Genomic DNA, 25673 nt, shown 5'->3' with positions numbered 1-25673 from the left:
TGCAGCCAGCAGGGCTTGGAACGTGAAAAATTAAGTTCTTTGTAGGTGACCACCTTCTGTGTGGTGAGATGTGAGCTCTGCTCAGTGCACTGTGTGTATCTCTGGCAAGACAGGGACTTCCAGAGTGCTCTTGCACCTCCTTCAGCAGTTATTTCTCTGTCAGCTCTGCACTGAGCTGAACTTTTGGGGCAGAATGCTTGAATCAAGAACAAATCCTTGTGGTACACTCTGGAGGGATGATTTGTAGGAGCTCTGGAGCTTTGGGGGATCAATCTGGCTGATGCTGGCTCTGCCAAATCTCAGTGTGGTTCTGTATGTCTGTTCTTAAGGAGCAAGGGCTTAGGGAAGGGGCTGGCTGTCAGAAAGCAGCAGGGACAGCAGGAAAAGGCCCTTTTTGGCTCTGGGAGGTGGTTTTGAACAGAGAGGCTTTTCCAAGGTGCAGGAAGGATGGCTGGTGCATCTTTCCTGAAGGGCCTGACCTGGGTTTGGTTCTGAGTTGGGGTTTGTAACGTGGCGCAGGGCAGGGTTTCTTTCCTTCACTGCAGCTGGTGTGAGCAGAGCTCCTGGGGCTGCTGCAGGTGTGCAGGGGGTGTGTGACACCCAGAGGTGTGTGGGAAATGAGCTCATTGATTGATTGTGGTCCCTCTGCAGGTGCTGTGAGTGCCTGAGATGCTGCGGGAGGAGGGAGCCGAGGCCTCGCTCCGTCTGGCTTGGCCACCCCGAGAAGAGAGACCAGAGGTACCCCCGCAATGTCATCAACAACCAGAAGTACAACTTTTTTACCTTTCTCCCTGGGGTAAGCATGAGTAAAGGTGCTTTTCATCGTCCCACCCTACTGCTTTCCCTGTTTTTCAGTGGTTTTACAGTAGATAAGTGTAGAATCTGGAGCTGGAGAAAATGATGAGCTTGTGTTTGGTAGAGTTGATGCCAAAGCTGCCTCAGGGCAGCAGCAAACCAGACACAGAAGTGTCCTGAGTGTCCAGGAGTGCTTTAAAACTGCTCCAAGCCAGCATTTAGTCACCAGGAAAGCATGCAGAAATGTTTCTGGTGGTTACTACAACATGCATAACATCCTCCCTCCTCTTGTTGTCTGCCTTTTTTTTTTTTTTTTTTTTTTTTGGTTTTTTTTTTTTTTTTTTTTAGGTGTTGTTTAACCAGTTCAAATACTTCTTCAACCTTTATTTCTTGCTGTTGGCCTGCTCTCAGTTCGTGGTTGAGATGAGGCTTGGTGCACTTTACACATACTGGGTTCCTCTGGTAGGTCTTCAAGGTTTATTTATCCAATTTGGTGTTTGACAAAATTTCTTGTGCTGCCTTTTCTGTGAGGTGTAAGTTTGCACCTTCAATCCTATTTTTAACTTGTTCCTGAGGCCTGTGCTCTGCATGTTGTGGGGTTTAGCTTTCAGTGCAGTGAGATCCCTGGTAAAAGCCAGGAAGAAGTGAAGGGGCAGCTTTGGGACACTGCTGTTGAAATTAAATTTCTTTTAAAGCCTGGATCTCCATGCATTCTCCATGAATGACACGTGAGATGACACAGTCAGCTGGAGGATGGGGGAGTATTTTGGGGTGATTATTTGAAGTCTCTTCAAACAGCTGAAACCGAAGCTGAAAATAGCTGATGCTTTTTAAGTTTTATTTTGGAAAGCAGATAGGAATTTCTAGGTAAATGAATGAATGCATTTCATTGCTATGTTAATTAATTAGATCACACATTTAGATGTGTGTAAGTACTAGAAACCTGCAGTCTCTAACATCACCTTGCTCCCTTCCTAAAGTTCTGTACTGACAGAGATAATCAGTACCTGGTTGCAACTTTGAACACAAGTTGTGAAAAGTTCATTTTCTGTGGTGCACGAGGAGTGTTTTAACTGTTTTGTCTGAGCTAATAGTCTCTGGTAGAAACATGACTGCGTGATACCAAGCCCACAAAGAATTGGCTTGCATTAACTGATTATTTTTTATACAGTGAAGGATGTGATGCAGGCATTTCCTCATGGCAAGAGGAAATGAAATGACTGCTCATATGTACAGAAGAGTAGGACTGAAGCCCTAATCAGCAAAACCTGTAATTATAGCATGAGTAGGGCGCATAAATATCTTTAGAGTGTTATTTGGGTAGGTGGAGTGTCTGTGTACACACACATGAAGGCACATGTATTCTCTCTTTATCTGTGTATATAAAAAGGAGTTGATACAGATTTCTGTATACATTTCTATACAAAGAAATCTCCCAGATGAGTTGTGCTGACTTCAGTGGCTCTGAGGTGCTGAGCACTGAGATTTGGGGGGTCTGCCTTACCCTGGGCTTCTCACTCTTAGTTGCTCAGCTGTGGGGTGAAATGAGATCTGCTGCTTACATTCTTAAGGTAAACTCCACAAAGGTTTTCTTGAGGATAAGCTCTACAAAGACTCACTTGGGGGATTACCTTCACAAAGGTGTGCTTGGGGAGAGCACCATGACAAAACTGGGAAGTTTCTTAGGCAGCAAGTGTGTTTTTAAGCAGCTGGTGTGAGTTTGGTGCTGGGGTTTGCACAGCAGCACATCTCACTGCACCCACTGAGGACGACCAGCTAGAAAAAGGCAACGCAGACTGTTACCTTGTTGGCACTGATAACTATTGCTGTTACTCGAGGCAGATGTGATTTGTCCCCTGACCTTTTGCTCCCTGCTGTCTCCCCGTGCTGCTGGCAGGGGTTCGTGCTGGCCGTCACCGTGATCCGCGAGGCGGCCGAGGAGCTGCGCTGCTACATGAGGGACAAGGAAGTGAACTCGCAGATCTACAGCAAGCTCACAGCCAGAGGTCGGCTCCCAGGCTGGGGAATGCAGCCCTGCTGACAGCCAGAGCCGGAGTTCAGGCGCTGGGAGGGGGCTCTGGGCTCCCGGGCGCGTGGCTGCCGCTGCCGGGCCCTGGCGCGCGGGGGCTGCTCCTGGCTGGCTCCGCAGCAGGCTCTGATGGGGTTTGGGCTTTGCTGAGGGGTTCGTGGGATGGTCTGGGTGGGAAGGGATCCTAAAGATCACCCAGTGCCGCCCCATCCATGGCAGGGACACCTCCCACTGTCCCAGGCTGCTCCAAGCCCCATCCTGGCCTTGGGCACTGCCAGGGATGCAGGGCAGCCACAGCTGCTCTGGGCCCTGTGCCAGGCCTGCCCACCCTGCAGAGCCTAAAAAGACCCTAAAAAGACTGTGAGGTGTTTGTCAGCAGCAAGTGCTGTAGTTCCTGAGGACTGGCAGGATCAGCTCCTGCATTTTCCATGCCCATCCCCTCGAGGCTCCTCTCCAGCCCGGAGGAGTTTGGAGCCCCCGTTTGGGGCTGAGCCCAGGCTGGGCTCAGCTGAGCCTGACCCTGCTCTGGCCATTGTTTCCAGCTGTGCTGCACCTAACAAAGACATTTAAATTCTCATCTCAACAATCCAGTGCTGCCTCACTATGCAGTTACTCCTAACACCACGACAAAGATGGTGAGGCCAGGGTTTTGTTTCAAAAAGGGAATGAACTGGATTTGAGCAAGGTTTGGTCCTTTTCAGTTTCCAGTTTATTAGTTATCAAAGTTTATACCCCTGAATCAAGATGCAGTGATGTAGGTGTAGTAAAAAAAATGCTGCATTTGTAGGAATAAGGTTGCTTTTCAAATGTAATTGCTTAAGGCTGGATATATTTCACATGCCAGGAGTTATGAGGCAACTCCAAACTGGGGAGTTTGAGTTTCTGAATATTAAATCCCCTTTTAATAACATGTTCTTAGTACAACACTTAAAATGCTTGGCAACCAACAAAAGCCTCATCCAAGAGGGGTGTACTACATCTATTTAAAGATATAAAAGAGTTGCCTTCTGGATTCTATTCAGTGATCTATAAGGGGCCTGACCTCTCCTTTAGTTCTTTTCATATTGCTATTACGTTTCCCATGAATGATTTCCCTCCCCCCACTCCTTTAACTTTTCTAATTTTTGTGAAAGAAACCAAGGAGGATTGGCAGCTGGGCACTAGCTGAAAATCTCAAGGCACTGTATTTAACATGAGTTTTGTGCAGAAACAGGAATGAGACCGTAGTATAGTTTAGAGTAGAAAATTATTTATGATTGTTACATGGTTTGGGGAGAAAAGCAATTTTCTGTCCCTCACTGAATCTCAGAAGTTAATTTTTTGGGAGAGCTGATAATCTCCTTTTCCACTGATTAAAACCTCAGCTCCTCTGGGAATTACCTGGGAGCAGGGAAGGGCCTGGTGAGGCTGGGGATGGAAATTTGGGGCTTGATTTATCTCACCCCTTTGTACAGTCACAGGAAGGAGCTGGCTTTTCAAGGGAGAGTGTCACCAGCTCAGAGGTCGAGGCAGCAAAAATCAAAATAAATTTGGAACAGCTGATGTGAACAATTAATTTTTGGTGTAGCTGACAGTAGGACTTGGCTATTTACAGGCTGTTCCTTTTGTTGCTGCTGTTGCACAGCACAGGTGATGCTGCAGGGGTTTGACACTGCCCTGTGCTGAGATCTGATGACAAAAAACCTCCTTCCTAAACCTTTTTTATCTTTTTTACCCAGATGATCCATTTCTGTTCCAAAATGATGAAACCAGCAGACTTCTTGAAAACTTTTTTTTTTTTTTTTTTTTGTTTTTTTTAGTGGAAAGCTCTGCGTTTAAAGGAGAGTTGTTTGGATTGTTATAAAAAATAATCAAATTTCAATCCCCCATTCATGAGCCACAAGCCTCCCTGTGTCCAGGGGTCTGTGTTCTGATCTGCTTGATGGAAAGCTCGAACTGTGCTTGCAAATTCCTGGCTTGTTTTCCTTCTGCTGCAGCCCCCCTCCCTGGGTAACACTGCATAATAGAGAGAAACTCCACAGAAAAGTGGGAAGGGACCTCCTACTGAGGGGTGCTACTTAAGATACAGATCATTGGCATTTACCAGCCATAAAAAAACCAATATTTTCCCAAACTCTGCAAGTCCTGCTCCATGGCATAAGGCTGCAAAAGCCAAAAGTTTGGTGCAGCACATCAAACAAACCCACCCTCCTTCTTTTTTTTTATGTTTTAGATGCATTTAACTTATTTTAGTAAACCTCTGGCTTCATCTTTAATTCCAAAGCAAGTGTTTGGATCTGTACTTCAGTGCAGCTTTGCAGATCTATTGTGAAATTTTGACCTAAGTGCTCATGGGGCAAGAAGGGGAATCTTTTCTGGCTAATATATTTATTACTTGAAATGATCTGCTTTCTGGTACATCCATCACACTGCAGATTTGGTGATAATTTCAAAAAACATAGTTTAAATTGGAGCAAACTGTTTGCATTTGTTTGTGTTTACTTTCTTGTCTTTAAAAAAGATAAATCAGGGCACAGCAGGGAATGAAATGAATTGCAGACAAATTTTAGCAATAGAGTTTTTTGAATGAGAGCTCAAGACTAGTTCCTTTTAAAAAGTGATAAACACCAACTTCTATTCAGATTAACTTAAGGAAATACAAATTGAAAGTGATAAAAATGCTGAATAAACCTGTGTGTATTTACAGGAAGCATTTCTAGTTGCACTTAGAAAAACAGGAGTTTATGATTACAAAAATACTTAAATAGCAGAGCAGTTCTGGGAGATGGAACAGTTGTGCTTATTAGCTGCTCTTAAACATGCATGAGAAAACATCTGATGTTTAGGTGGCAGTTTCCCCACAGAAAGAGAAGGGAATTACAGAATTCCCAAGATCAAAATAAAACTGATTCAAGTAAGTTCTTTATGGGAGTCCTGAGTCAAAGGAAACATCTGGTCCTGGGCCTTCTTAGCAGGACGTGTGGTGCACACTGCAGAGATGTCACCCACGGGGCCAGGGAGGCTGCAGAAGCAGAATTAGCTACCTAAAAAGGGCATCTCATTTATCCAGGAGTTACAAAAACGTGTGCTGCTTAGAAAGGTCCCCTCTTTGTTTTACCCTCCAACAGCTGAGGTTGGGAGGGGTCCTGAGCAAGACAAATCTGCTCCAGCTGCTTTGGGTTTTCTCAAATTGGAAAAATTTTCAAGTAGATGATACTGTTTTCAGCATAATGATCCCAAAAGCCTTTTATGTACGTAATGGTAGGAAATCATCACGTTACAGCTTTGTCCAGGCATTAATTTCTCTTTTGCAGAATGATTTTTTTTACCTCGTTAAGGAAAGCCTTACAAAAGTAAGTTTGCCTGAACCCTGCAGGTAGCACTGCTTCTGCTGACCAGATAAATCCTTGTGATCTCGGAGAGAATACAGAAAATATGGTTAAACAAATCCCCAGCTTTTCTGCACTTTGGGTCAGGAGTGGCTGTGTCTGTGTGGGGAGAGCACTGGGGCTTTGCCCCCCTCCCTCTGCGCAGGAGAATATTCAAAAGCACTTTTTGTTGCTTTGTGAATAACCGTATTAAAAGGGGAGGAAGAGATGTTATCTGTCAGACCCTTTTAGTGTCATAGTACCTAACTTTGTATAGCCCATACAGCAGACTGCCAGGGATGCTTTTTTTGATCCTCTTGGAGTGCAGCTTTTCTTTTCAAGCCCCAGCGTAATGGACTCTTAATCCCCGGTTTGCTTCCTGCCCCGGCAGAGATGTCTTCAGCCCAGAATTCGTTTTGTTTACCTTTTTTTTTTTTTTTTTTTTAACCAAAAACCCTCACAAGGCAAACTCCAGAATCCATGAAAGACCTATGAGATATTTGTGAAATGGGCCATGACTGCTTATAATTTGTAGGAATAATTACAGCGTGCAAGGAAGTCTGCATTTATTAGCACAGTGATGAAGCATGTTGTTAGGCACACAGTGTGTCACCAAAGCAGCAGGCTGCCCCCAGCCCAGAATGGCTTTCATTGTTAATTTGGAGCAGAAACACTGAAGCATATCCTGAGAAGGATGCTAATGAAGGGACTGCCAGTAGTAAAATCCCAGTGACCTTTGTGCTTTGTGCTAATTTCTATTCCCCCTCCCTTCCCCCTCCTGCTTTCCCCTGAGCTGCTATCTGGCCAGTTAGCCCGTGAATTTTGAGGTACAGTAGGAGTGTTGTCCGTGCCAGGGTGAGCTCCACGTGCCTCCCCCACTTCCACTCAAATCACAGCAGATTAAAGAGGCTTTTGTTGAAATATAACAGACGCGTGGAGGCAGGGTTCAAATTAACTGATTATAAATCACTAGTTAGTCTGAGAAGCCAAATCTAGAGCTGGCTAATGATTTGAAATTACTAGCCAATTGTTAAATTAATCCCCTGTTTTAAAGCAACTGGGAAATGTTTGACAGCTGCACAGGAATAAATATTTACGTGATTTCTGTAGGACCCGTTCTCTGCTTGTTTGGCCAATCCTGCCAGAGGCAAAGGAGAGGTGGCAGAGCTGAGCCAGACACTGGAGCTGCAGCAGGGCAGGAAATGAGGATTGGAGGCAGGATTTTGGATGGACCCATTGCACTTCAGCTTCCAGGCCTTGGCTTGAGAGTCCAGCTTTGCATTTTCAGGCACCTGAGGAAAAGGAGCTGGATTTGATGGTTCCCTGCTGTAACTTTCTGCTCTTGCTCTGTCACCTGCCTGATGCTGAAAGTGTTTCACTCATTCATGAGTTAAGCAGTACAAAAAGGAGTTTAAGGAGTTGTTTCAGAGTTATGACTAGGGAGTGGCTGGGGCTTTCTGCAGCCAGGGCTGGTGTCTGGAGCTGGAGCTGTTACAGGAGGGGTTTCAGCCCTTTTTGGGAGACCCATCCCTTAGTGGGGATAGTGGGCTCAGAAGTCTTTCCAGGGCAGCATTGCCCAGTTCCTGTGGTGGAAGCATTTCCCATTTTCACCCCCATAGTGCAGGGGAAGGAAGGGAGGGGAGGAGCAGCACACAGCCCCCCAAAGCCTGCTCTGCTCTAACACCAGCACCTTTCCTTTGCAGGGACTGTCAAGGTGAAGAGCTCTAACATACAAGTGGGTGACCTCATCATTGTGGAAAAGGTTTGCCTTCATATTCTTCTTTCCTGTGTAAAGTTTGGGTGTTTTGTTTTGTTTTTTTTCAAGACCATAGAAAATGAGATCTTTTGAATTCCTACTTACTTGACAATAGGCTCAGAACATCAGGTGTTGAACACAAGTTTAAATATTTAATCACTTTACAGTGTTCTCCCACCTCACCAATAATATCATTATCTTTACAAATGAGGGCAAATCTGTAGGTATGCCTATAACCTATTTTTTTACTTATCCTATAGCAAGATAAAGAGCTTCCTTATCCTTTCTTGTGACTCTTGGACGCAGGTTAAATACCTGGAACAAATGCAGCATCATCCAGGTGTTTCTTTGGGTATAAGCATTGCAGTTTTGGGAGACCCAGTGATGTGTTTGTAGGTACTGGTATGTATACAGGTACATTTCCCCCTTTGTACAGCTTTTAATGTGTTTTTTTTTAATCCACTGACTTTGTTTTTCCCATCCACTCTCTGCAAGCAGCTGTGACCTCTAAAACCATTAGTATGAAAATACTCAGTACAAAATGAGAAACTTGGTAGCTGCAGATTCCAGATACAGCCTTTCTGCTAACATGGGACTCCTTGAAAGGAAACCAGCACTAGTTTAAGATTTCTTCATACTTCTAGAATTACTCTCCAGCCCTTTTGTAAACCTAACCCTTGGGTCTGGTCAGTGGGAGCTGGCACCAGTTATTATCGTGCACTTGGAATTCTGCAGGGAAGCGAGTTCAGGATTCAAAGCAAACTGAATCCCAGGCTCCAGGCTGACAAAGGAATCCTCTTTGTGCCTCTGCTGCTCTGGGGAAGGCGCTGCACACGCGTGCAGGGCTGCCTGCACAATAATGGCCTTTCTTCTCCCCCCAGAACCAAAGGGTCCCTGCTGACATGATCTTCCTGAGGACGTCGGAGAAGAATGGTAAACATCTGGAACCAATTGTCAAAATAGCCATTAACCTTTCACTGGTTGTTTGGAGAAAATTATCTTTTGGAAATGTGAAAGAAATAGATAATAGTAAAATTTTAGAGAGAGGGGGAACTCAAGTGGTTTTATGGACCACCACTTCTCAGGATGTTATACTTTAGTTTTGTTTGCTAATCAAAGAATGTAGGGGTTGAGTCCAGGGTGAATGAATCTGGTTGCATTTTAGATACATTTACTTACTGTTCAGGCTTGCTTTGTTAAGTGGGGGATAAGGAAATGTTTGATCAGAAGAATTATAAAACAGATAAATGGGAACATTTCAAGTGTCTTGAAAAAAGTATAGCATGGAGAATTCTGGCCCAGTGGAGGGAAAGGAATGTGGTGCAGGAACGACATCGTTCAGTTATTAACAAATGTAAATCGGACTCTGTTTCCAGAGAAAGAAGGGTGTGCATGTCCTGAGGGGAAGCCCTCCCATCAGTTAGCTGTAGGTGTGCCTAGGACAGAGCTGGCAGGATCCCTGACTGCTGTTCCCATCCCCAGGGTCCTGCTTCCTGCGCACGGACCAGCTGGACGGGGAGACGGACTGGAAGCTGCGGCTGCCCGTCACCTGCACCCAGCGCCTGCCCACGGCCTCTGTGAGCACCTGCCTGGCACTCTGTGCTTGGGAGCTGTGGCCAGGCTTTACCTGAAAACCTGGGGGTGCTGCACTCCTGTTTTCAGGCTGTGCTTTCTTTCCTGGGGCACAGATAAGTCCCAGGAGTCTCTCAGGTGTCACCCCAGGAAATGCCCTCAGGGCACTGCTACCCCAGGTGTGTTTTCTGGGGGACTCCTGGGCTGCAGTAGGTATCAAGATAATTCTAAACCATGCCAAGTAACTCTTGGTGAGGTATTCTGGTAAAACTGCTGTACGTGATTAAGCTGTGGCTGGCTGATAGGAGCTGGTAGGGCTGATGGGTGTGTCTGTTTGATAGGACCTGCTGCAAATCCGCTCCTACGTCTACGCAGAAGAACCCAACATTGACATACACAACTTCGTGGGGACCTTCACCAGGGTGAGTCTGCTGCCAGGGCCTGAAATCAACCTGAGAGTCACCAGGGTTTATAAAAACTCTCCATCCTGTCAGAAATCCCCCTGCCAGCTCGCCCAGCATCCCTCCCCAAACACCTCTCATCCTCTGCTCTTTTCCATTACTGACAAGTTTGTTTATTTTTCTCTTTTTCCCATTGTAGGAGGACAGTGACCCTCCAGTAAATGAAAGTTTAAGCATAGAAAACACCCTGTGGGCCAGCACAGTGATTGCATCAGGTAAGGTGGAGACCCATGTAAAATTGTTTTTAAGGGAATATGTTAACAATTTTTAAAGGTATTTCTGTGATGGAATAATAATTCTGTCAGTTGGAGAAATTAGCAGTTGGAATGAGGTTTCCCCCTTGTCCTAACACCTCTGGGGAGCTGAGCTGACATCTAATTGCCTCTTGGACATTCCTAGATGAGAAAGAAGTGGAATGGCCTTTGGGGCCCTTCTTTAGCATCTAGGAGCAGAATAGCACTTAATTGCTCTGCACATTGACATCCTAATCTGTAACAGAAATGGTGTCAAATGGATTCTGGGAACAGAAGCTGAGATGAAAGATTTCCAGGTAAGTGTTTCCATTGAGTTTGTCCTATATACTCTTAAGAAAGGAAAAAAATCAAGTCTTGGACAGATTTTGACTCATACATACGATAAACTCCCGAGGCCTGAGATTAATCAATGCCCCCCTGAAGAGGCTTGTCAAAGTAAAAGCCTTGTTCCTCTCCTGCCCAGTGTGTTTGCTGGGCAGTAGCTGGAGGAGAGTGGAATTCTGGAGTCCAGCTCTGGAGTTGAACTTGTCAAATGGAGAGACTTGACAGTGCATTTGCCAGTATAATTTCAAAGGGTTTGTGCAGTTGGGTCTGTTTGAAATGGCCATAAACCAACTAGAAGCACTCCTTTTTCACAGATCAACGTGTCCTCAAGCTTCTTTTAGTCCTGGCAGGTGCTTCCTCTCATTTTGACTGACTTATCAATACAATACTGGATTTTGTTTCTCCTGTGGTAGTAACAAATAGCATGTTGTAGGTTATTTCTGTTAGGAGAAAATGTGGATATTATTTTTCTTCTGCTGTGAGTGGAAGCTGTGGGGTTGTGGTGCCATCTCACCGGGGCAGCCCCTGTAAGATGAAGCAGAGCAATGTGTCTTTCTCCATCTGCTGCAGGAGGGCTGGGTCTGACTCTGCCTGTTTGCAGTGGATTTGGAGTAGCTGTGCCATCTGCTGATCTGAATTGTGATGATCTTACCACCACCTGCCATCTGGCTCCAGGGATTTGCTGTTGGTTTTGGGGGTGTTCTTTTAAAGGAATGTTTCTCAGCATATTTTTAGAAACCACCTCTCTTGAATCAGCCTTATTTAAAAATAAGTCACCTGCATCTTGTTAAAACTGATCATTAGGTGAGAGCAGGGGAACAGCAGAGCACAAAGTAGCAATGTATTGGCAGTAGTGCTTTTTTTAGAGTTGGTTTTCTCCATTTTTACAGACTCCTAACACTGGCCAATAGCAGCTTTTAAACTGTTGATGGTAGACAGCTTTTTCTTCATGGCTCTTTGCAAAGTCTTTAGGAGAAAACCCATAGAAATCCTGTAATTTATGGTGCTGAACTGAATTATGTTTCTGCCAGAAGAAAATTGAGGACTTTGTTGCTATCAGCTCTTTAGCAACTGTGGGACAGAGCATTCAAATTCACTGATGGGCTCCCAGCAGCTCCATCTGTTCCAGGAAGGTAGGAGTTGGTATGATTCACTTTGTGCTGGGAAGAGTATTTAGTTAAACACTTGAAGTAAATTGTAGATTTTAAAACAAGGTAATTCTGTCTTTGAGCTCTGGAATTCATTTGATTTGCTCTGATTGTTTCAACCAATAAATAACCCTAAACCAATAAATATGGTTTTTAACCAATAAATAACCCTAGCCCAGAGCTGGTTTAATTTGGACACACAATGAAGGTTTGGTGGAAGGCAGCACCAGAGTGAGATTCCAAGTGGTGGGAGGAAATCCAAGAAATCCTCCATCCCTACCAACTTTTATTTATAGTCTGGAGAGACAAGTGGATCCAAAGGGGGTCAGGGAAGGTAGAGCAGAGCTGGCTGCTCTTGCCATGAGCTGGTGGAGTCTGTGATGCTGCATCAAGTCCAACCCTGAGACTGAATTACTGCCTGGGAGGAGGTTTCCTATGCCAGTCCTGTGTTTTCATAGGTGTTGTGTTGCAGATACCAGCTTCTTGAATTTCTGGTTCCTTCTGAAATCAGCCTGCTGAAAATGCTCTTCACCTGAGAAGTATTTTTATGGAGAAAACCTTTGTGTGTGCAGGTACTGTGGTGGGAGTTGTCCTCTACACAGGAAGGGAGCTGCGCAGTGTCATGAACACCTCCAACCCAAGAAGTAAGGTATGGTGAATAAACAGGTTTGTAATAAGTAACAAGGGTCTGAAACAGGTCAGTTTTTAAAAGTAGATCTTTCCAAATACTCTATGTGCACACTGTAGGGGCAACCTCATAGGAATAATTAATATTTTCCAGCCTGTGATTTAAGATAGTTACCAGAACAGAACCTATTTCTCCTGGATTTCTACAGGATTTTTTCATCCTTTATACATATGTCCTGAAACCTTTTTAAGGTTGTCAGACACTGTTTTATATGTTTATAATGAGACAGTCCCTGTTAGAATAGAAAAGTGTCTTTGGCTGTATTCTTCTGTTGTAGCACAGCTAAGACAAGGTGCAGGGATGTTTACACAGCTTTTGGCAGCGTGAGCCCCTCACACCTCTGCATCCTCTGCTGAGCTTCTGAGGGATGGAAATCTCATTTCATAAGCTGGCAAGAGCATTGATTATAAATTTAAATATGTTTGTAGTGTTTTAAAAGAAGAGAAGCTGACTGGTGGGAATGGCTCTTTGGGTGGAGTGGCAGCTCACTTCCTTTGTGAATATTGCCCTGAGGTGACACCTTCATCTGTGTGCCTGAAATCTCTCTCTCCTGCTCTTCTAGATTGGCCTCTTTGATCTGGAGGTGAACTGCCTGACCAAGATCCTCTTTGGGGCTCTGGTGGTGGTGTCCCTGGTCATGGTGGCCCTTCAGCACTTTGCAGGCCGTTGGTACCTGCAGATCATCAGGTTCCTGCTGCTGTTCTCAAACATCATTCCCATCAGGTGAGGGCACAGCACTGCCTGCTCGGGCTCCTGAGCTCTTACCTGTTCCTCATCTCGCAGCTCAGCAAGGCCACAAGTAGAAATGAAGTTAAAACATAAGATTTGCTTTGTAGATTCTGCTGAATTTGTTCAATTTCTTAACCCGTTCACTGGCTCAGGCTGTGGATTAGGCATTTAAATTCCCTTCTCAGTGTTTGGAGTACCTGCTGGAACAGACCAAAAAAATGGAAAAGGAGGGTGTTTTTTACAGAATGTAGGGGAATGCATTTAGAGGGCAATGAAAATTTGATATTAAGTTATACTGTATTAATAAGTAAATTAGTAGCTTACTTTGGGTGCAGGACTGGGATTCATTTCAGTTCCATTTTTAATCTGCTCTCTGGTATCCATCGCTGTCCTTACTCTGTCCACCTTCCCCTCAAATCATATCTGCTCTCTGGTATCCATCGCTGTCCTTACTCTGTCCACCTTCCCCTCAAATCATATCTGCTCTTCTCATTGTAATTTTGTCATCTGTCTTTGAATGACAGTGTAATTACATTGGCCAGCAGAGCACTGACTTTGAATAAACTTCTCCTGAGACTCTCCTTTGGAGACTCTCCACATGTTCATGGTGAAGCATTGTCCTTTCATTGCACTGTGGCAGTTCACAAGGATTTTTTCCAAATCCTTGGATGTGGAAAATGGTGATACTTTTTATTTTCCTTTTTCTCTTTCCTCCTGTGCAGTTTACGAGTGAATCTGGACATGGGGAAGATTGTGTACAGCTGGGTGATCCGCAGAGATTCCAAAATCCCTGGCACTGTGGTTCGGTCCAGCACCATCCCTGAGCAGCTGGGGAGGATTTCCTATTTGCTTACAGACAAAACAGGTACTGGTGCAGAAAATACAGCTTTGAGTCATGGCATGTTGTTTGGATTTTGTTATGTTTTTGGCCAGGAAAAGAGAATAATGTGAGATTTCTTTGGTCTTGACAATATGATTTTATCAGTTTTTGAAAAAATGTTCTGCTTCTTTTTGTTCTGAATGTGCTGTAAGTAAGGTAGGACAGGAATATTATGCTATTTCAAGGAATACTTGAAGCACACTATTACAACAAAAGCTGAGGGTAAAAATAAAATTTAAATCAACTTTTTAGAGCTAGTTTTCAAAGCCAGGTTAGGATAATGTACATATATAGGCAGAAGCTGTCTGCTGCTGTCCTTTGAAGCTGAGCTTGAATTGAAGGCCTGAGCTGTGATGAAAAGCTTGGTCTGACATAAAATCCTGGTCCCGCTGAAGTAGTTTCCAATTTTTGTGGTTCCAGTGGGACCAGAACTATGCCTGCAGCTCCTGCTGGCATTGACTGTGGGGTGAATCTCATTGTTATTTATACACCCCCACCTCCCAGGAGAAGGAGCCCTCAGGTCTGTTATTTTGGGTTTTTTGCCAGCCCTGGCTGTGCTGGGAGTGGCGCAGTGACGGGTTCAGCTGCTGGCCCACATTCAGCTTTCTGTGCTCGAGGCACAGCAGGACAGGAGCTGTGCTGGGCAGGGGGTGTTGTTCCCACTCCATGGTGCTGTTTTCCCAGGGACTCTCACCCAGAACGAGATGGTTTTCAAGAGGCTCCACCTGGGAACGGTGGCGTACGGCCTGGACTCCATGGACGAGGTGCAGAGCCACATATTCAGCATTTACACACAGGTACAGCCAGCTGCATTCCCTGTGCCCAAAACTCCACAGCACTGGGCCGCTGGGGAATTCTTTTGGTAGGGATCTGCTGGTGAGCTGCTTTTGGGAAAGCCTGAAGGTCACTTGATGCTTAATTAACAAATAAGGTCATGATTGCTCGTTGTGTTCTGTGGGTCGTTTCACATCATGTGCAAGTGTGTCCTGTTGCTGAGGTCTGAGTCTAAAATAATTTTTATTTAGATACCCAGCTATCTCTTTTCTTTCTCCTTCCTAGTATTTAGTTATTTTGGTGTTGAGACCCTTAAATGACAGAACTGTATTAAAAAAAAATAATAAAAAACAAGCAAAAAAAACCTCCCATACCACAAACCCCCACACTTCAGCTTCATTTTATACTGAATTTCTAGAGAAAACTTGACTACTGATTAATTTTTTGCCAAAGTGCCCAGTATTTGTCAGGAGCATTTGGGTGACTGACTAGTCCAGTGTGTGAGCAGTGACTGAGTGCACTTCAGCTGAGGGTTTGCTGTTGGATTTTGGCAGCAGTGCTGATGAGCAGTGATACTAAATTTGAAGATCTTATGGATCCTAATCACTAGTGTGGAAAATAACATGTGGAATTACCCTGGTAATGGATATATGTCTCATAAAACTTTCATAATTACCAAGTGAGATTCCTTATAATGAGAAGCATTTGCTGGCAATGATTCATTTTGAACTGTAGTTCTTATTCTTTGCTCTTATTTTTACCATGTTGTGGCCCTTTGACCTGGAAGTGAAACTTTTGTCCTCTTGACACTAAAGGTTAACAGAGCAGGAAACTGGATCACTGTGTGTCCCTTCTTCAACTGGGATAATTTAGTAATTGTGCAATTATCTGAAGACTCCCATTCTGATACTAAAAATAGTATTAAAAAATAAATGAATGTAATTAAGATTTTCTAGCTCCTTACCAGTCATCTGTTTTGTGTTTTCACCAATTTTATTATTTTGCACGTGGAACCCAAGTGACTCTAAATTTCCCAAACCACTGGTCTCTTGTGGAGTAAAAAAGTGGTTTCGCTGAGTCTTTTGAGGCTGGCGTGTCCCCCTTTGGTGGATTTGCAGCAAAGGGGCTTTTTCTTGGTGTACTGTCCCAAAACGTCAATCTTTTCGGGCCTTTCAGGAGCAATGCTCCAGGAGCTGAGCTGCACTGGGGTGTTCGGGGGTGGCCTGAGTGAGGGGGTGGGATGTAGGAGTGTGCCCTGTCTTGACAGAATGACAAAAAGGGGTGTTCGGGGGTGGCCTGAGTGAGGGGGTGGGATGTAGGAGTGTGCCCCGTGTTGACAGAATGACAAAAATATCCATTGTCCCCCAAAAAAGGAAAGACCCCCAGAAGCTTCTCTCATTGATTAGGTGAAAAGCCACCTCAAGGACCCAAGAGACTTCACCTCAAGCTAAGGGTAGCTAATTGGATAGATCCTGCTTATTTCATGCCCCCAAAAGTAGCTGAGCTCTCTTGGGTGTATTATATATTCCTCAGAAAGCTTTTAACGCCTGACTCGAGGAAGAAAATATAACAGCGGGAAGTGCGTGCCTGCTTTGTGGGGACACGGGCCTGCACGAACTGACTCCAAACGTCGTTTTCCCCCCCTCAGTTGTGCGTGTTGTGTTGTCCCCTGTCCCCAGCAGCCGCAGGACCCCCCGGCCGTGAAGGGGCTGTCCCTGGCCACCAAGGTGCGGCGCACCATGAGCAGCCGCGTGCACGAGGCCGTCAAGGCCATCGCGCTGTGCCACAACGTCACCCCCGTCTACGAGTCCAACGGCGTCACCGACCAGGCCGAGGCCGAGCGCCACTACGAGGACTCCTGCAGGGTGTACCAGGCCTCCAGCCCCGACGAGGTCAGTGCGGGGCCCTCAGGGCGTCCCTGTGGCCCTGCTGGCTGCAAAACAAGCCGTGGTTACTTGGGGGAAGAGCTCGGGGATAATATTGTAGTGTGTTTGTTGCTCTGATAAGCTGGGGATGGACTGTAAGTGTCCTCTCAGATGTTCTGCCTCTCCGCCTGGAGCTCCAGGCTGTTCTGTCAGCCTTTGCATCACAGAATTTTGTCCCTGTTTCTGCTCCTTTTGTCCTGGGTATATTTTTCATTTCAACTCTAGGAATCCCTTTGACCATGCTGGGTAAATTATGAGCAATCTTATCTTGTCTGGGGGACGACAGCTTGTGGAAGAGGGCTGGAATGCTCCCTCAGCTCAGCTCTGCGAGGTGTGTGACCTTCTAGAGCAGGGAAAAGCTGGAAATCACTGTAAATCACCATGGCACATCCCACGGGCAGGTGGGCAGAGCCAGTGCCCAGGGCAGTTCTGGGGAGGGAGTGAAGTACACGGGATTATTGGAGAGCAAAGCTGGGCCCTGCCATTCTCTGCCAGCAGCCAGAGCTGTGCAGGTGGCACAGGGGGGGAGAAGCTTTGGAGCTCTCCAGACACTCACTGGAGACTTTTAGGAGCATTTAGGAGATCAGGTTCAATGCAGCACTTACAGTTTAAGTGCTGTTTGCCACCCCCTGCAAAATCTGGGAAATATAATTACAGTTCTGTGACAAAGACAGGAGGAATAAAATGTGGTTTCATATATTGGTTATGCTTCTACTATACACCTTTTAGTGCAACAAAAGCAGCACATTTTGCTTTCTCTTAATTAGTACAATTGCATTTGCTCTGTGCTGGAGAGGTACTGAAGTTTGAGAATCCCACTGATGGTGTGAGATCAAATCACCCTTTTGACTACATTCAAAATATTCTTCCGTGTACTGCCTCAGACAAACCAGCTTTGCCTCTGATAATAACCTTCCCACCTTTGCCATCAGAAGAGAAGCTGGTTTGCCTCATTTTTAAGAAAAGCTTTGCATGGAATTCAGTGTGCTCGTTGGAAGCCCAGCTGAGTGAGCATTTTGGGGCTGTTGTGCTGCTAAAAGACTGGCACAGAGCTGGTTTGCACATTTACATACATTCAGAATGTTCCCTATAGTGTTTTTCTCCCAAAGCAGGCAATTCATTTGTTTCATATGCATTTATATATATTCATTTTCTTCTGTGCATTACCCAAAGGCTGCATTTCTGCTGTGCCCCCTGCATGGCTGGGTCAGTGAGGTGCCAGCAGCACCTCCTCCCTGGGCAGGGTGTGGGTGTCCTGTCCCACACGGGCTGGGGCAGGGGTGCTGTCCCCTGCAAAGGCAGTGTACAGAAAGCAACTGCCTTTGCACTGAAACGAGTTCTGAATGATTTCCAGATGGTCATTTTTGTGATCTGCATCTAAGTTGGTTTTTTTTTTTTTTTTCTCCTAAAGCATTTACAGGCTCTTTTTGCACAGATTTCTGTTTATTTACATATATACTGTGGTATACAGTGAAGTCAGTGATTTTTTTCTTTTATTTTTACTCTTTATACTGTTCTGTCTTTAAAATATTTACACAGCAATTTGTCTGAAATACCCAGGGGATATTGTTTATTTGTTTTACTACAGCATGATAACTAATCCTTCCAAGATTATTGTTTAAATTCTTTTTTCCTTTCTTGTGATATCTTAAGTAGAGAATTACAGCAGGTTCAGAAATCAGATATGCTTTGCTGCGCTGAGGAAATCTTGTCTGTAGGTCTTGGATATACAAATATTATTTAGCCGTGCTCTGTATGTCATCCTAGATGGTACAAAATGCAGGAGCTACACAAGTGGAGCCCTTGAGAAGGGAGTAATGCTGTTAAATAACATTCCCTGTAGGGGAATGGCTTGGGACTGCTGTTAAAGCCAGCCTTTGAAATCCTATATCAATAAAATATTGCCATGGCAAGGAAGGTCAGTTTATGAAATGAGTACAAAAACTTGTATTCTCTTTACTTTAACAGCAAGGGTAATTTCTACCAGTTGGCATAGGATTCATTTCCTGTAACAGAAAGCAGGATTTCCTAAATTTGTTTCCTGTGCACGCTGCCATTTAGAAGTCTTGAAGTATCTTTATTCAGATATCAGTTACAGCCTTGGGGCTCTGCGAGCCAGTTGTCAGTTGTAGCCATACAGTAACTAACAGGGGAAATGAAATAGATATAATCTGATCAGAGATAAGAGGGCCTGGGATTCCTGGGCAAACAGTCTTTAACCCTGACAAGGGCGGCAGCTGCCAGGACATGAAAGGGTGTGGGATCAATTGGTCTCTGCCTGCTGTCTGCCTGCCTAGGCAACCCAGAGGGGACCCTGCAGAGCAGCTCATGGCACACAAGGATCAATTTGTCTCTTTAGAATGAAATTTATTAGTCGATATTCACTTCAGTGGTGGCTGGGGTAATTTAATTGTCAGGGAGAGCAAAGTTGGAGGGTACTGTGCTGGGCTGCTGTGCTTTGAAATGCTCAGATCTGTGTCAGGCCTGGCCTGGCTGGAGCTGCAGATGCTGGCAGGGACTTCATTGACTCCCTTCATCAGTGAGCATGGACTCCCTTTAAGGTCTTTGAGGGATTTCCAGCCTGCTTTTAATTGTCCTTCCTCTAAGTTGTAAATACACTTCTGCATCTTGAATAGTTCTCATCCTTCTGCTGTGGCTGAGAGCACCTTGAGTTTTACAGGGGCAGAGCAAACCTGTTCTGTCTGACCTGGAGCTGGGCTGGGCTGGGGAGCACATCCCAGTGCCCAGACACTGCCAGAAGAGCTGTCAGTGCTTCTGGTGCCATGGGTGCTTCTGGTGCCATGGGTGCTGCTGTCCCCTGGTGCCACCTCCCACGTGCTGCTCATCCACTTGTCCCTCTACACAAGGCTTGGCTTCCAGAGCTGCATGGGATGGCAGTGAATGCTGGCAGGGAAGGAGGGAAGAGGTGTCTGTGCAGAGATCTTTAACAGGCCAGGCTGGAGCAGAGGTTTGTACCTCTGTGCTGGCAGGGGAGGAGATGTCTGTGCAGAGATCTTTAACACACCAGGCTGGAGCAGAGGTTTGTACCTCTGTGCTGGCAGGGGAGGAGATGTCTGTGCAGAGGAGATCTTTAACACACCAGTCTGGAGCAGAGGTTTGTACCTCTGCTCACCAGCACAGGCAGAACAGCCAGGGCTGCACACGCTGAACGTCACGCAGCATCATGCTGGGAATAATTCCCAATCATTATTTATTAACCAGAGAATTAGAAAGCCAAGCTCCATCTCTGCTCTGGGAGGCTGCTAGGAGGATTATCTAACTGCACACTTTAATGCACTGAGCATGGCTTGAAGAAACTTTGGAGAAAGATAAGCTTGAAAGAGCCTTTGATTTGTGGTAATCTTTGTGAGTAAGCCTGCACAAACTTGTTAATATTAAGCCAAATATTGATTCAAATTGACTTAAAGGTCTTTCAAGGCAAAGCCAACTCAATTACTTTTTTTTTTTTTTTGGTAATCTGACAATTTAAGACTACTTTATGAAAGGAAAAGTTTGGTTTAGGTTCTCTTTTAAGCTTTTGGATGAAAAGGAGCCGAGTTCACAAAAGCTTCTTCAGTTAGTCCCAATTGTATCAATTCATTAATGAAATCTCTACTCTGTGCAGGTATTTACAGGTTCTGATTTTATTTGTATCTCTTGTATGTGCTTTTCCCCAAATCAATTTCATTTTTAACTAAGGTTTTTGTGGTCACTTGAGGCAGTAGAGGCAGAACCTGAAAGGCAGAAGGGATAATTAACCTTCAAGTCGACAGCAACCATGTGCCCAGCGCTCTTGTGCCTTTGAAAATGTCACTGTAAAACACTTCCAGTATTTCATGTCTGTTTAGGGAAATATCCCTTGATCCTTTCTGGGGGCCAGTGATAGATGGGCTCGTGTCAGCTGCTGCTCCATCTGTTACTGCCCAGACAGCTTCTGGAGTTAAATCTCAGCAAGCTCAGGCTGAGATGGATGTGTCAGCTGAGCTGGGCACTCTGGGGTGTTCTCAGGGAAGCAAAAGAAAGGCTTTGGTCTTCTGAAAGCTTGCAGAGAACTCAGTTTTGTAGGTCCTGAAATAGTACAGGCTGCAATCCAAATGATGGCCATCTCAGTTCAGTTAAACCTTAAACAATCTGAGCGTTTTTGGGGAGTGGTTTTTTTTTTTTGGGTTTTTTAAAATGTTTAGGGAGAATGGTTCTCTGCTAAGAAGTGTCTGAACCAGCCTTCAGCTGTCTTGCTGATCACTGCAAAATTGTTGAAATTTGTTGATGAGCTGTTACTACTGAACACACAGAGAATACCACAGAGCTTGTTTTGTTTGGGTTTTTTTAATATGAATTTTTAATGTGCTGCATTAGTGTCTCTGGCTTTGAAATTGTAAATCCAGGGTGAGTGCGTTGTTTTGAATTCTTAATTTCACAGACAGCAAGCTGGGAAATAGCTTTCCAAAACAAAGTGTTTGTGAAGGGGTTTCCCTGGTGTGCCCACAAGGTTTGGGCTCCCTAGGGCTGGGTGGAGGATTCCAGTGCCTGCCCCTTGCTGAGGGTTGTCCTTTGGAATTAAATCATGGAATAATTTAGATTGGAAAAGCCCTCCCAGTGCATTGAGCCCCAGCTGTGCCCAGTGCCCTCCTTGTCCCCCTCCCAGAGCTCTGAGTGCCACCTCCAGGAATTCCTTGGACACCTCCAGGGATGGGCACCCCAAACCTCCCTGGGCAGCCCCTGCCAAGGCCTGAGCACCCTTTCCATGGGGAAATTCCTGGTGTCCAGTGGAATGTGGCAGTCAAAGGCAGGGAGGTGACCACAGACACACGGGCTGGGCTGCCCAAAGCCTGCCAGGAAGGGTCTGAATCGGGAAAAAGCCATGGAGGGAGCACCTGTTTGTCAGTGGATCTGTTTGATAGCACTGTTAATTAATAATTAATTTTAAAAAATGGTGAATTAATGACTGGTGAATTAATGACTGATGAATTAATGAGTGATGAATTCTCTGCAGCCACCTGCAATCCCTCCCCTCGGGAGGTGTGGCAGGAGCTCTCACCGTGCCCTTCTCCTCTCAGGTGGCCCTGGTGCAGTGGACAGAGAGCGTGGGCCTGACCCTGGTGGGCAGAGACCAGTCCTCAGTGCAGCTGAGGAGCCCAGGGGGGCACATCCTCAACTTCACCATCCTGCAGATCTTCCCCTTCACCTACGAGAGCAAGCGCATGGGCATCATCGTGCGGGTAAGGGCTGCTGGGGACAGCCACACCTGGGACAGCCACACCTGGGAGCCACACCTGGGAGCCACACCTGGGCTGGCTCCTGCTCAGAGCTGTCACCAGAGCACGGCAGGGCAGCCAGCCAGGGCTGGGGTAGCAGCAAGGCAATGCACTCCCTCCCTGGGCAGCACGAGGTGGAACACTTGGAAGGCTCTGGAAAATGAACACGTGGCCAAGAGCAGGGATGGCAGGGCAAGGGAGCTGGGAGGCTGAGCTGGTACAGAGCAATCACTGTGCTAAATCTGGAGTTCAGAGAGCCACAGGGTGCATTGAACAGACACTGAGTGTTCCCACAAACACCTTGTGCTGCAGGGGATACCTGCAACAAGTGTATTGTGCATCCAGTGCAGTGCAGCAAGGGTAAATTCTTCAAGTTAATTACTTCTATAATGAAAATTATCTGGGCAATCTTTGCCTGGCCTAGAATAGAAATATTATGACTAGAAGAGCAAGGATTAAAGAACCTCCCTCCCCACTGCTTTTATTGCAAGTGCAAGCTTTTGATGAAATGCTATTTTATCAAAGGTGTAAGAGGTGGACAAACCATCAAAGCCAGGGTGAGCTTCATTAAATTGTGGCTTTGTGCTCAACAGAAGTGAATGCCCCGAAGTTTTCTTATCATGAAAGTAAGAGTGCTCCTTTTTCTTTTCCCTTCTTTGATTTGAAGTTCATACCTTTTAAATTACCTATTATTTATCTTCTCCCCCACTAGGAATAAAAAGGTTTCTAGTTTGTATTTCTCTGTTTAGATTTTGCCATTTGTATTTTAGGCAAAACCAGCAAAACTCCCACTTGTGGTCAGTGGCAGCAACATCAGGCCTAGATCCTGACTGCAAATACCTTTAAAGAAGCATTGGTCCCTCTCTGTGAATTGTCTTTATTTTGTAGGCATTCAGCTGCTCCAAACCACTAAAATCAGCTCTGGGTGTGCCCTGTGCAGAATTAGGGTTGAGTAGCAGGCCTTGAGTGCCTGGGTATTACTTTGCCACATTTCTGTATATTCCAAAATAGTATATCCAAGCAGGGTTTTGATTTCCATTAAAAAAAAGAAAGGCATTTATAAATAGATAGTTATTAAGTAAAATTTGCTTTAATTAAACATTTATGTGTGATTGTGTAGGCACTCCATTTGGTTTGATCCACAGCTTGAAGGGTGTTCACCTTTTCAGTGCATCTCCTAAACTGTGCAGCTTGTTTAAAAAGCAGAAAGAGGGGGAGGGAGAGCAGCATGAAGCATCCAGAAGAGAATACACCCAGGGAGGGAGATGAAGCTGCACCCAGCCCTGCAGTGAGCAGAACCCAAAAGGAAACATTCCTGCTCACCTGCACAGGTGTTGCCTGTCCTTACAAACTGCATTTTTTGTGCTCTTGAGAGCCCTGTGAGAATTTTGCCAGGCTTCCTGCCCAGCCTGGGGACAGAGTGTGAGCAGTTCCTGTGTCCAGCCCAGCAGTGCTGTCCCTGCACCTGGCAGCATCTCCCTGCACATCCTGTCTGCTCTGCCCCCAGGAATGATCTCCTTCAACACAACCTCTAGTAAATAAAGCAGTAGTTAATAGTGGAAACAAGTCACAGATGTTGCCTGCTTTGGGATATTTTTGCAATATCTGAGTGTTTCCTTGCACTCAACTGTCATTTCTGTACCTGATTATTTCAGTTCTGAGAAATCCTCTTGTACCCAAGCAGCCTCCTCACCATGGTGTGCACTGACTTATCTTCCTCTTTGAAGAAGGCCTGTTTGTTTGACCACAATATTTTCCATTCTTCGTTTTCTTTGGTTTTTTTCCCCTTACCCATGTGGAATGATCTTTGTTGTAGAGCAGAGATAGTGCTATTGTCATATCTGGAATTGAAAGGAGCCTTTGAACCGTGGCCAGAGGCAGACCATGGTGGAAAAAGATGCTTCCCCAAAACAATATAACTGGCAAATCTGTGTGCAGATTTATAGAGTGATCTTGCCATGATCTGAGAACGCACTAACCTCCTCCTGAACTCGGGCAGAGGAAATGACTAATGCAAGGAGATAGCTGATGCAGTATTTATATTGGACAAAAAATCTAAACTATCTTAAGCCAGCTCTGCAGCACGGGAAGTGCAGCCTTTATTCAGTTTCCTACAGAGATGTTGTTAGACACTCTTTAATCAAATAATTTCATAGATAAACCTTTACCTTTGGCTACTGCCAGAAGTGGTGTGTTTTATTTAAGCAGGTTCTGGTTGTTTTGGAAGAGTGACACCCGTTTTCCTCTGGGGATGTGGGATGTGTATCACTCTGTGAGGGCTGGATGTTCCAGGACATGGAAAACCACACTTGGGCTCAGTTCTGAGCATCTTCCGTGTGAATATCTCTGTGAGCTTGGCAAAGATAATCAGCAAAGGAGCTTCATTATCCCTGGCTACTTCTTCATTTCCTCAGCAAAGGCACTTTATTTCTTTGCAGTTTTAGAGTCCACATCAGGTGCTACATTTTGCCAATTTTTCTTTTTTTGCTGTGGATGTAAACTCTGTTGTGCCAGTGCCACAGAACCAGGGACTTTTAACCTATTCATGTGTGAGAACCTTCACCACTAATTTTTGTAACAGTGGAACAGACTGACCCAAATATTAAGTGTCCACTTTGCTTTTCTTTCGTTTCTCATATTCCTAAAGTTCTTTGGTCCCTTCATTCACAGCTGTTTATTTCAGACCTTCCTGAGCTTTTTGGTTTTGCATTTTAAGTTTGTTTTCCTCCTATCCTGGTGGCTGTCTTGTTTAAAAAGCAGTTTGTTCCTTACTCATAGTTTTGTCTCCTTTGAGGAAATTGCCACAGTTTCCATGAGCTTGTAGTACTCAGAGCTGTGGCTTCCTTACATATCTGCCTGCTTAGAAAGGACTTTTAATTAGTGGTAATCTAAATATGCTTTGCTTGCAGCCTATAAACTCCTTGTGTCAGATAAGGCAGGCAGCAATCTAAGCTTTCTGTGGCAAGCATGAGCTCTAATTCTGCCTATTCCATATGGTGTAACAAAGCAGGTAAACCTGAGTGATTTTTACTCTGCTGAGCTTTGTGCATCTGTTCTGTGGTTTCAGTGAGCAGGGAGTCAGGTTTCCAGGTGAGGGCTCTAGGTTATTCTGGAGGCACAGGCAGGCAGGGCTAGGAGGGGCTGTCAGTGTGGAGATGCTGATTAAAAAGCTGATCCCCTTGTCCAAAGCATGAATTCCTGCTGTGAGGAGCGGAGTTGCAATTGAGTAGGCATCTCCTTCTGGCCCCAGACACGAAGCTGAGCTGGTGGCCTTTCACCTGCCCAGAACAGACAATTCTGTCCCTGCTGTGCTGAGGATTCGTGGCTCACTTTGTGGCCCCCCAGATCTGTGGGTGCTGCCCCAGCTGAGACTGCTGTGCTGTGTCTGCAGGATGAATCCACGGGAGAGATCACGTTCTACATGAAGGGGGCAGACGTGGTGATGGCTGGCATCGTGCAGTACAACGACTGGCTGGAGGAGGAGGTATGGGAGGGCTGGGCTGGGCTGGGCTGCTCTGCTCCAGGCCGCTGCTGCAGGGCTCAATATCTAACTCACTGCTGAATGTCTGCAAGCCAGAAGGTTCTGATCCTGGCATTCCTTGGATCAGTCCTCATCCACAGGAACAAGGGTGTCAGTGGCGAGTTCAGAGTATTTACTGTAGAATAAGTCCTGTGAATAAAATGGGTTTGGCTCAAAAGTGATTGACACTCACCAGATTTGTCCTGGGCTTGAGTC

General features: G+C 45.4%; 1 protein-coding gene across 2 annotated transcripts in view; it reads left to right on the top strand.

Moving 5' to 3' along the window:
- The window catches only part of ATP9A (ATPase phospholipid transporting 9A (putative)), a 47781-nt gene that overhangs the window by 6769 nt on the left and 15339 nt on the right, over positions 1-25673 (top strand). Inside the window, exons 2-16 of one of the 2 annotated variants that reach the window (XM_041417876.1) lie at positions 652-796; positions 1144-1257; positions 2693-2801; positions 7875-7933; positions 8809-8860; positions 9410-9504; positions 9841-9921; positions 10100-10175; positions 12259-12335; positions 12937-13097; positions 13826-13968; positions 14668-14780; positions 16440-16649; positions 21740-21901; positions 25329-25421. In XM_041417876.1, coding sequence (XP_041273810.1) covers positions 652-796; positions 1144-1257; positions 2693-2801; positions 7875-7933; positions 8809-8860; positions 9410-9504; positions 9841-9921; positions 10100-10175; positions 12259-12335; positions 12937-13097; positions 13826-13968; positions 14668-14780; positions 16440-16649; positions 21740-21901; positions 25329-25421 — 1690 coding nt within the window. Of the gene's footprint in view, positions 1-651; positions 797-1143; positions 1258-2692; positions 2802-7874; positions 7934-8808; positions 8861-9409; positions 9505-9840; positions 9922-10099; positions 10176-12258; positions 12336-12936; positions 13098-13825; positions 13969-14667; positions 14781-16436; positions 16650-21739; positions 21902-25328; positions 25422-25673 lie in introns of both variants that reach the window. The other variant, XM_041417875.1, reaches the window with a different exon arrangement.

Source organism: Onychostruthus taczanowskii, unplaced genomic scaffold (genome assembly GCF_017590055.1).
Source record: "Onychostruthus taczanowskii isolate IOZ18803 unplaced genomic scaffold, ASM1759005v1 scaffold57, whole genome shotgun sequence".
Classification (NCBI taxonomy): Eukaryota; Metazoa; Chordata; class Aves; order Passeriformes; family Passeridae; genus Onychostruthus; species Onychostruthus taczanowskii.
The sequence above is the reverse complement of the archived record's forward strand: the minus strand, read 5'-3'. Positions and strand labels throughout refer to the sequence as shown.